The sequence below is a fragment of the Pelecanus crispus genome, chromosome Z, assembly GCF_030463565.1.
Source record: "Pelecanus crispus isolate bPelCri1 chromosome Z, bPelCri1.pri, whole genome shotgun sequence".
Classification (NCBI taxonomy): Eukaryota; Metazoa; Chordata; class Aves; order Pelecaniformes; family Pelecanidae; genus Pelecanus; species Pelecanus crispus.
This window is the reverse complement of record NC_134676.1, coordinates 30187345-30198954: the sequence shown is the minus strand read 5'-3', so window position 1 is coordinate 30198954 and position 11610 is coordinate 30187345. Positions and strand designations below refer to the sequence as shown.

Below are 11610 nucleotides of genomic sequence, written 5' to 3'. Positions count from 1 at the left end.
TACAGCGCATGTCTGAGGCATAGGGGCTGTATACTAGGCTTTGCAAAGGGTGTTATTTCCTCAGCTGACACCACTCCTCCTCTCCTGTCTCCCATTGCTCACAGATGCACACTGGCAGTGGTGTTATATACACACTTGCACATACTCCCAAAGAAGGGGTTATCCCATATTTTTTTTTTTTACCCCTGCTTTTAAAGCTATCAATGTGACTAGTGCCTTTAGATTTTCCTGAATTTTTGACTCTTTGGGTTTTTTTCCTCCAAAAGGAGGCATTTGTGCTATAGAAGCTGATTGTGTCCTTCCAGCAATGTCGGGTGTGGAATGTGGCTCTTTTGCAATATTCCTCATGTCAGTAGATGATATTGGTGCTTACTGTGTTTGAAAGGTAATCACTGCAAGTTCAGCAACTTTTCATGAAGGAGTTATTATGAAAGTTTTTTCAGTCATTGGAATACTCATGCTCCACTTACCACAAAGTGGTACATGAAGCGTGTAGTGAAGAGGAGATGAAAACAAATGCTAATACATTAAGTAGAAGTACTTGTCTGATTCACCAGCTGGACGCAGTTTCTGTTGGATTCTTTGTAACAGTGGGTCATGGAATAAAAATTTGGGGAGTGCAAAGGGAGAAGAGATGTCCCGGCATAGATCTGAGAAGGATACTGGGGATATGGACATCAGCATTTTTCTGCTTGTGAAATGATACTGCAGTTCTAGCTACAATACTGGGCTCTGAAGCATAACACAAACACTTTATGCATGTGACTTGTTTGAAAGCTTGGCTTCCTTGGGAACAGTGTGGTCACTTGTATCATTTGTCAAGGTGACTTCGTGCAACTTGCCTCTTTGCAGTGTGTTTCAATTCATTGTGGTTGTCAAATTTTAGTGCAATTTATATAATATTGCAGCAAAGGAAATTGTTTTGATTTCTTTCAACACTTCTGTCAAAAAATTGCTATGTCACTTAGTACACAATAAAGAATAATGCTGTATTTCTGTCAATACATAATTGTGGACAAGACACACTGCACTTTCAAGCATCCTAATAAAACTGCCTTTAATACAATTACATTATCTACTTAATTGACTCTAAACAAGTGAGGTACTGATGTTCTCACATAGTATTCTACCTTACCATTAAGTATTCCCATAAACCAAAAGAGATTTTAAGGCTTTAGTTCTTTTTATAAAGTTTTTTTTGGAGATGACCATGGCATCCTCACACAGTTTGGTCATCTACTTTTGAATGTAAGAATATTCATCTTTACAGAAACCTTGTTTATCTAATCTTTCATTTTCTTATAGATCAAACTCCTCTAAGTGAAGGATAGTCAGCTCCTAACTAGTGGATCACACATGGTCAAGTGTAGACATACTATGGATTATGACACTCTAGTTCAAATTACTGGACTGCGTGAAAGAACATTCTGAAGGTTCTAAAATCTCTTACATGTTCTCTGACAATGAAATAATTTTTGATCGCATGGTGAACTAGCTAGTTATAGTACCAAGTATCCCATTTGCCAAGCTTCTGGGACTGGGGCTTGCACTTTGAAAATTAATATGTGCTGAAGCCAGGCGTCTTTCAAGATGCGGTGGGAAGACTCATGAGGGACGAATCATGACTGTGAAGAAGCATACTTGTGCTTTTATCAGAAAGTCCCTAGAGCACTAGCTGCAGTAGATGGCAGTCTGCTTTCATGAAGGCAGACTTCGTGAACAAAGGATATATTTCAAAATCTCAGTACTGACTTTGTCCTGGGCTTCAGAAACAATAGTTGTGCCTCTGTACTGGAATGGAGAAAAGGGCTGTTTGTGTGTGGTTTTGAATAGCTGTCGAACAGCAGGCTTCCAGAACTTGCCTACCCCTAACTCACCATTCCTTTTTTATGAAGACAGGTGATATTGAAAAAATGTAACAATGGGTATTTTCCACCAGTTAATTGCTTTTCTCTGCAAGAAGGTGAATAAAACTTTGTAAGGCTGAAGTACAGTGTATGTCTTTATATCTGATGTGTTTGAGGAAGGACCGTAGCCATAATCTCATGAAGTGTGCTGCATTTCCTGAGGTCTTATTAATGTGAGAGATGAATGATTAGAAAAGAGCAAGATATACGCACTTACACAAAGAGGCAAGGCTTCTAAAAACAGACCATACATCTAGCAGAGTGAAAACTATTAGTAATACTGTTTGTCTTATCATAGTGTCTAGGTGCTATGACAGTGACCCAGACCCTTCTGTGGCTATTGTTGGATTAGCAGTTTTATCAAGTCTGGAGATTGCAACATTCCTGTGTTGTTCAGCTGTGATTGCACTAATGTTTCCCAAAACCTCAGATTTTTCTGTACCCAGCAATACAAAGATATAATCCCAGCATGCTGGAGGAAAAGGAGAAAGAGGAATTCAGAGAGACCAGTAAGACAGAGAACAATTTCAAGGTATATTAGCAGAGGGCTGACCAAGACAGGGCTTGGTTGGGTCCCAGGAGCAGAGAAAGAGGTGGCAGGTGGTGGAGAGGACAAATTGCTGCATTCAACAGGAAAAAGAGAGATGTGATAAAAGAATATTAATAGCACAACAACAGATTTGAGAGAGAGGAAAAGAGAAAAAGGAAGTAAAGGTGGGAAGGGAACAGTCTAAGAATGATTTAATAGTATTTATTAAAAAAACCCTGTATAATCTCATCTGTTTAATGACAGTGCATTGTAACTGCTCTCACAATCTAAGATAAATAATAGTCTACACTAGGGGAAATAAGGGCGAATTTGGAGCAGTATGAATTGGTGACTCTAACTAACAGTTTACAGAAACACAATAGCTGAGACTGAATTACTGAAAATGGTAGAAGAGTGTGGTGCCAATGTGACTAGGAGCAACAAATTTTTTGGTGTAGTCTCATTGGGGAGGATGGTTGTGGCTTTTTACCACATAGGCTTCTAGCATCTGCTCGTTAGCATCATGTGATTTGAGCTAAGTCATAAAATTCCAGCAAATTCACCTGCCAGCAAAGCTAAATGGTTATTACATTTTACCTTGGGAAAAGTGCCCTTCTGTGAGAGAGTTAGTGGGAGGATGAGGAGCACATTGTGTTCCGAGATGATTTAGAAGGCAGCAGTACTCACTGGAACCATGGGATCACAGAATCCTTGAGGTTGGAAGGGACCATCTAGTCTATCAGGACTAGAGTCACCCAGTCCATCCCCCAGCTCGGAGCAGGGTCAGGCAGAGGAGGTTGCCCAGGACCATGTCCAATTAGGTTTTGATTATCTCCAAGGGTGGAGACTCCACAAACTCTTGGGCAAACTGTTCCAGTGTTTGACCACTCCCATATTAAAAAAAAAACCCAACTTTCTTAACTGTTCAGATGGAATTTCATCTGTTTCAGTTTGTGCCCATTGCCTCTTTTCCTGTCACTGGACACCGCTGAGAAGAGCCTGGCTCCATCCTCTTTTTACTCTCCCATCAGGTATTTATAGAAATCAGTAAGATCCCTCCTGAGCCTTCTCTTCTCCAGGCTAAACACTCCCATTTCTCTCAGCCTCTCGTCATACAACAAATGCTCCAGTCCTGTGATCTTTGTGACCCTTTGCTGGAAGTACTGCAGTATGTCCATGTCTCTTTCGCACTGGGGAGCTGAGACCTGGACCCAGTACTCCAGATACATCTTAGTGCTGAGCAGAGGGACAGGATCACCTCCCTCCACCTTGCTGGTCATGCTTTTCCTAACGCAGCCCAGGATGTACATCATTGGCTGTCTTTGCTGTGAAGGTGAGTTGCTGGTGGGTGGTCAACTTGTTGTCCAGCGTGTAACCCCTAGGTCCTTCTCTGTGGAGCTGCTTTACAGCCCACTGGTCCCAGCAAGTATTGGTGCCTGGGTTTATTCCTCCCCAAGGGCAGGACTTTGCATTTTCCTTTGCTGAACTTCATGAGGTTCCTGTCGGCCCATTTCTCCAGCCCATCCAGGTCCCTCTGAATGGCAGAAAATACCTCTGGTGTGTCAGCTGCTCCTTCTAGTGTTGTATCATCTGCAAAACTGCTGACGGTGCACTCTGTCCCATCATCCAGATCGTTAAAGATGATGTTAAACAGTATTGGCTCCAATATTGACCCCTGAGGCACACTGCTGGTGACTGGCCTCCAGATGGACTTTGTGGCAGCGATCACAACCCTCTGGGCCCAGCTGTTCAGCCACTTTTCAATCCACTTCACTGTCCACTTATCTAGACCATATTTTGTCAGCTTGTCTATGAAGATGTTACGGGAGATGGTGTTGAAACACTAAAATTGAGGCAAACAATATCCACTGGTCTCCCCTCATCCTCCAAGCCAGTCATCTCATTGTAGAAGGCCATCAAGTTGGTAAAGTATCACTTGCCTTTCATAAATCCATGCTGACTACTCCCAGCAGCCTTCTCATCTTTCATGGGTTTGGCAAGGGTTTCTAGGGTTAGTTGCTCTATCACCTCTCCAGGGAACTGGGTGAGGCTGACCAGCCTGTAACTCCCCAGATCCTCCTTCTTCTCTTAAAGACAGGAGTGACATTTGCTCTTTTCCAGTCCTCAGGAACTCTCCCGGTCACCACAGTCTTTCAAAGATAATGGAGGGTGGCCTTGCAATGGCATGGCCCAGCTTCTTCTGCACCGTGCATGCATTCCAAGTCATCCCATGGACTTGCATATGTCCGGTTTGTTTAAGTGCTCCCTAACCTGATCCTGCTCCACCCAGGGTAAGTCTTCCTTGCTCCAGACTTTTCCTCTGGTCTCAAGGGCAGGGGATTCCTGAAGGCTGATTTTACCAGTAAAGATGGAGGCAAAGAAAGCATTGAGCACCTCAGCCTTTTCTATGTCCTCTTTCACCTAATGTGCCTAGAATCATAGAATCATTTAGGTTGGAAAAGACCTTTAAGATCATCCAATCCAACCATTAACCTAACACTACCAAGTCCACTACTAAACCAGTTAAGGATAGAGTAATAATTTAATGTTTCCTGGCTTGGTGACTGGATTATTTTTTAATGGAAGTAAAACTAGGACTCATTAAGATAAGGTTAGAAAAGATCTCTAAGATCATCAGTCCAACCATCAACCCAACACCACCATGCCCACTAAACCATGTCCCAAAGTGCCACATCCACCCGTTTTTTGAACAAATGCCTGTAAAAACTTTTCTTGTTGCCCTTCATCTTCTTCACCAGATTCAATTCCAGGTGGGCTTTGGCTTTTCAGATCTCATCCCTGCATGATTGGACAGTATATATTCATCCTGGGTCACCTGTCCCTGCTGCCACTTACCATACACATCCTGTTCATATCTGAGTTTAGTCAGGAGCTCCCTGGTCATCCGTGAAGGCCTTCTGCTGCCTTTGTTTGATTTCTGTATGCCAGGATGAACCATTCATGAGCTCGAAGGAGGCGATCCTTGAAAATTAAACAGCTGTCCTGGACTCGCCTTTTCTCCAGGGCCATAACCCATGGGGTTCATCTAAGTAGATCCCTGAAGAGGTTAAAGACTGCTCTGCAAACTTTGGTCCCACTTTTTGCCCTTCTCCCTCCTCTCAAGACCCTGAACTCCACCATCTCACAGTCACTGCAGCAAAGGCCTTCACATGCCAACCCATTTTTTCTGCTGTTTTAAGTATCAGGACAGTCATGCACATTCTTGTTGGCCCCTGAGTCACCTGTGTCAGGAAGTTGTTGCCAATACACTGAAAGAACCTGTTCTGTTCTGAAGGCTTAGTTTTACCAGTTCATATCCTTTAGTCCAAAGAAAATTCCTTTTAATCTAAAACTTCCAGCTGCTATTCTTGGCAAAGATGACTTCATGCTAGTAAGTTTGATGAAAAGCAAACAGTTTAAAAGCTTTTGCTGCTTTAAGATTGTTGACATTTTTCAGCTAATTGCCCACACCATTGTCCATTAAGTTCACAGCCAAATAGTTCATTAGCTGAAAAGACAAACTGAAAAACAGATTGTTTGAAATAAAATATTAGGTACTAACCTTAAGTTTCTCCTTATCTCAATAACCTTCATGTCTCAAATACTTTCTTCCGTACTGCAGGTTGAAGACGCAGTTATCTTCAGTTTCACATTTCTTGATCCACTGAGACCTGAAAACATCTGCAGAAGGCTGGAGATAAAAATGGGCACTGCAGGACTACCCTGGCATTGGGGGAAAGGAAGAGAGGTTTAGCTCTACCTGATTGTCCATAAAATATGTGGAAAGAATCTGAATCTCATTTCCTATAGCAAACTGATCAAAGAGCAACTTTCTATTCACCTTAAGTAAATGCGAGAAAGCACATAAGAAATCGCTAGGTGCTGTACCCTCCCTGTACTAAAGGGACTAGAGAAGGAGGCCATATTTATGCAGAGGGTTTATATGACTGTCATGGTTTAACCCCAGCGGGCAACTAAGTACCATGCAGCTGCTCGCTTACCCTCCCCCCACTGGTGGGATGGGGGAGAGAATCAGAAGGGTAGAAGTAAGAAAACTCGTGGATTGAGATAAGAACAGTTTAATAATTGAAATAAAATAAAAATAAAACAAAAAAACAACAATTATAATAATAATAATTAAAAAATGGTGAAAAGGAAAACAACAAGAAGAGGAAAAAACCACAGGAAAAACAAGTGATGCAACTGCTCACCACCCACTGACTGATGTTGAGCCAGTCCCCAAGCAGCAATTGCTGCCCCCCAGACAACTCCCCCCAGTTTATATACTGAGCATGATGTCATACAGTATGGTATACCTCTTTGGTCAGTTTGGATCAGCTATCTTGGCTGTGCCCCCTCCCAGTTTCTTGTGCACCTGGCAGAGCATGGGAAGCTGAAAAGCCCTTGACTAGCATAAGCAGTACTTAGCAACAACTAAAACATCAGTGTGTTATCAACATTCTTATTCTAAATCCCAAACACAGCACTATGCCAGCTACTACGAAGAAAATTAACTCTATCCCAGCTGAAACCAGGACAATGACTTACGTGTTTTTACATGAAAGAAATCATCCCATACCTTGCATCCTATACCTCTGAATTTAGGTCTATGCAGTGGGGTATATTAGAGCAGAAAGTGTCTTTCAGCTTCCTAATCAGACATATGATCCAGCAAGAAAAAAACAATTTCCATATATGCAAAATGCTTCCTCCATACTGAAAGTCAGTGAGTCATTAAACAAAAGCATGGGATCACTGTAAAGTTCTGGCAGTGCTTGCTCTCAGAGCTACCTGTAGTCTCAATTATTTCCCATTCATGTGGACTTGCTTTGAAAATTAGCTGGTGGAAAAGTTAGATTCCCACAGCAAAAAAAATAAGGTTGAACTTGCACAGGACAAGCATTTTGCCATGGAAGATCTCCTGGCTAACCAGTCTCATCTGCTGTAATTGATCCCTGCACCAATACTTGTGCAGTGCCTGCAGCCTTCGGGATCTGGGGCCATGGAGTAAAGAAGCAAGGGATTTCAGGGTGTGGATATGGTAGTGCTAGGAGATAAGACTGTAACAAGGACACTTGACACAGGAGATCCTTGCTTCAGTTGTTTTGGAAATAATGTAGTGTTCCTCTGGCTTTTACTGTTCTCCTCTGTGCTGTTCCACTTCTCAGTCACTTTGAAAAATCTTTATATGCTGATGGCATCCTCTATCAGCTTCTATCTTTCTCAGGGAACCTTTTTTTAGCCAGTGATTGTTTTAATATATTTCTTTTCCTCAACTTGTCTTGAATTGATTTTCCTTTTTCTGTAATTTTTTCACCCCAATTTTATCCTGCTTTTCTTCTTCCTTACATCAACTGAAGGTTTACAGGTCCTTCCCATAAAAGATGAAATTCTTTGGAAGAAAGAACTGACGTGATTTTCCCTTCCCTGGCCTTAGCCATTGTTACCATCACCACCATGGCTTGCATTTCTAGTGTATATGCAGCCATAATGCCGAAGTTGTTCTCTTAGGGTATGTGGGCGTATGGAAAGTGTGACAACTTTTCTGTCTCACTGGTTCTGCAACAAAAAGCAAAACTCCAACTATAGTCAGCCATGCAGGTCTAAATCTGAGTCAACCTCCATGAAATTTTTCTTGTCATCTGGAATTATAGATGATAGTGTCCTGGATGCAAATTTGCCTCATTGATTTTGTGGGAGGAAGGAAACATCTAACAGAGGAAGGATGAGTCCAAGCCTGTCTTCTTTCTGGTACTTGTTCCCTACCACAAGGCCACTTGTCAGAAACAGGATACAGGACCCCTTTTTTAGTTCCCACAGTCTTGAGTAAGCTGCAGTGGAAGTAACTGCTTTTAGAGACAGCTCAGAGGAGTAAGTCAGAGAAGGTTTTTCCTCCTGCAATTGCTAGTTCCCTTTGAGGAGCTGTGTGCATAACCAGGGTTGTCTGTTTAGCAGCTGGGGAGTGTATTGTGTGTATTGTACTGTGTACTTATCCTGAATCATGGACATCTTGTATCATATAAACAAATACTTGGCATTTGTTTTAAATACAAAATTTATTCACAAATTCAATAGTAAAATACCAGCTATTAGTACCCCAAAATAAAACAAGTAACTTGAAAGGCATATGATACAAAAATAATCAGATACAACAAATAATTTACGAATTCCAAACAAAAGCTGAGTTTCCCAAATCAGCTAATGTTACAAAACCACAAATGAGGAATTTCAGCCAAAACTCCTTATGAGGCACAAGACATTTAAGATTGATAACAGCATGATGCCTCTTTATCTTGCAGCATAAGAAACTCCTATTGCCAGTGATATTGACTTTTATAAGATACAACCTATCTCTATGGAGATGCATTCTGCTTTGAAATACTGAGCACCTTTATATATATATCCCCTCCAACTCCACTCAGACATACAAATGGTCAATGCTTTTCCTGTGCAGTTTCACCCTAAGTGGTGTACTATTAGGGATCACTGACACATGTCTTCTTCCAGTTTTCCCCACTCCACAGATGCAAGATTTTACCCACTGCCTGTCTCAGATATTCTGACAGGCATTGCTCTTTCTGAGGTCCCCTGGCAGTCTGTATCCTGTTGGTAACTGTTTTCTTGTATGGATGGATGAGAATTTGACTCCCTCCTGGCGTTTGAGTCTTGGTCAGCTGTTTGCTCCTGCCGTAGCTGCTGCATAGGTAATTCATATGGTGGTGGCTGTTCCTGCTCATTAGTTTCACTGATGAACTCTGTGCTGCTTTTGGTATACAGAGGCGGAGGGATATTGATGACTTCTTGCTGTTTTAATGTGGAGGCAACTGGCAGTGGGAAAGTCTGTTTTTCAGGATCTGTGCTGTCTTCATAGGAGGGGGGATAGAAGTCAGGCCTGAAAAAAAGCAAACCAAAAAGAAACACATCATGGAGAAATGTGATTTATCTCAGAGAGCTTGCTTTGTCTGTTAGGTTTCCAAAGTTTAGATGAGGCTTAAACTGTAAATGGAAACCTAAGTAGGTTTAGATGAATGGAATATATTAACATAAAACAGCTGATATAGCTTGGATCATTACCTGTGTCTTTCTGTAAAATGTTTTATTAAAATACAGCATTCTCAAAAGACTGAGCCTTCCCTGTGAGAGTTCCCACCCATGCCATACAAACACTCATGCTTATGAGTATTTCAGCAAGTGCTTGACAAAAGTTTAATTTGGAAGACGAATGGCATAACTGTCCAAAGTAGGTTAAATTAGTGAGTTATTTATTATTAAACTAATAATTGTTTTCCACAGTTTTAAAATACATTTTGCATGTTTCTGCTTATGTAACCAAAATTTGCTGAATGTTGTTTTTATAGTGCTTTTAGAGCACCCATTGTTGGTGTTTCTGGTGCTGTTTCCACAACAGTCTGGGGAAAGTAATTTGTATCCAGTGACCCTGTTAAAGACTTTTGTCAGGCCTAGCGCCAATCAGTTTAAGAAACTCTCTCTCAAAGCATGAGACTTGGCTCAGGAATAGCGAGGACGATCACACAAGAAAACTTTAGCAGGGACCATACAGAGAGCTGAAGCTCCCTGCATACCTCATTGGTAATAAGTAATGTAAGTACATATCCCACAGCAGCATGTATCTCACAGCAGCCCACCTGGTATTGTCTGTTGAGATGGAGCTAATGATGCTCCTGCAAGAGCTCCATGAAGTCGGCGTAGCTGCACCTGTTCCCTCCATGCATGGCTTTGGACCACTCTGTGCAACCTCCTATCTTTCCTGTAGTATACCTTACCTTATGTACTGTTAGCACAACTTACTGTTTGCACATTGCTGCCTGCTCTAGCAAATAAAATTTCAGACTACTGTTCTCTCCATAGAAATATAATAAAAAGGCTACATTTTTTTTATTATTTTGAAAACACCTTGTATTGTTTCTTTCTTCTCATTGTATGTTTACAAAACAGCACCCTTCCCTCCCAATTCATCATCAGCAGTAGTGCAACACATACCTGTCTATGGTGCTGATACACAGCTCTCTGCGGCTGGGATTTTGAATGAAGATGCTGCTGAGGCCTCTGTATTTGCGGACTTCATGGAAAGTGCTCCAGAAAAGGCCAGTCACAAGGACAATGAACCCCAACGCTAGCAGGCAATAAAACGCCAGCTCATTATTTCCACATCTGCATGTGGAGAAACTTGTGGAAACGCAAAGGACTCCCAGACAAATAATGGAGAAACTGAGTAAGAGCACAAAAAGACGAAAGAAGGTAAAAAGAGCTTTTGGCATTTTTCCTAGCAGGCACAGCACTTGGTTCCTGTCTGCTGTTTGTTTTCTGACTGTCTCAGCTGTGCTTCTCATCTTCATGCACTGGTATTTTATACACTTCAGGACCAACTGGCCTTTGAACAATTAAGAGAAACAGTCAGTTTTAAGATACTCATTAACTCTTTGAGATACTCATAATCTCTTTTGAGATTAATTTGTAATCTTCAACTAGCTTTAAGGAAGGAAACAGAAACTTCCTGCACCATTGCTTTGCCACTGTAATCTCTGCAGTTTGTACTGAACTGCTGCATTAATTGCTTGTCACAATTTGCAATGGTTTACACACTTTGTTGGTTTATGTATGAGACCTGTATTTGTTTGTCTTAAAAAAAAAGCAGCAAACAACAAAAACACTGTTCATAACTCCCTGTTAAAAGTTTGAAGGAAAAATATACTTCTTTCTTAATCACACATTTTCATCCTTTATTGGATTTTGGTCTCCTTCTGTCTTTAACACGTTATCAACTGCCTTGATATTTTTACTAGTCCTTTGAAAATGGATATATTTCTAGCTTGCAATGTGATATAATCAGTGAATTTAGTATATAAAATGAAAGAAATCAAAATTGTGTAATGTTGAAAAAGGACATAGGCATACAAGAAACCTCCTTCTTTGTCTGCAGCTTCAATTGTACTTTGATTCTTTTAGTTAGTCTCTTCTCTCTTCCAGCAATTTTTATTGACTGATTTTCAAAAGGGTCAGTGTTCCAAGCTATGCAGGAACACCTGTACTCACTTTTCCAAACATATTTAGACATCTGAAATTCAGAGATTCTTGCTACCAACAGATTTTAGGCCTAAATATTGCTATGTCCAATGCAAAAAATAATTTTTAGAATTAACCTATGGATTTTCT

The 11610-nt window shown here is 41.1% G+C and overlaps 1 protein-coding gene across 1 annotated transcript; it reads right to left on the bottom strand.

Moving 5' to 3' along the window:
- Positions 1–8970: 8970 nt before the first annotated feature.
- Positions 8971–10787, bottom strand: TMEM252 (transmembrane protein 252). The gene is made up of 2 exons (XM_009483874.2): positions 10438–10787; positions 8971–9328 (listed from the first exon to the last, which is right to left on the bottom strand). The coding sequence occupies exons 1-2, from the start codon at positions 10785–10787 to the stop codon at positions 8971–8973; spliced, it is 708 nt and encodes a 235-aa protein (XP_009482149.2).
- Positions 10788–11610: the final 823 nt, after the last annotated feature.

Excerpts from the sequence above, each read along its gene's own strand:
- TMEM252 (XM_009483874.2), bottom strand. The coding sequence starts at position 10,787 with ATGAGAAGCACAGCTGAGACAGTCAGAAAACAAACAGCAGACAGGAAC. Across the intron at positions 9,329-10,437 it reads TGTATCAGCACCATAGACAG|GCCTGACTTCTATCCCCCCT; the intron begins GTATGTGTTGCA and ends GCTTTTTTTCAG.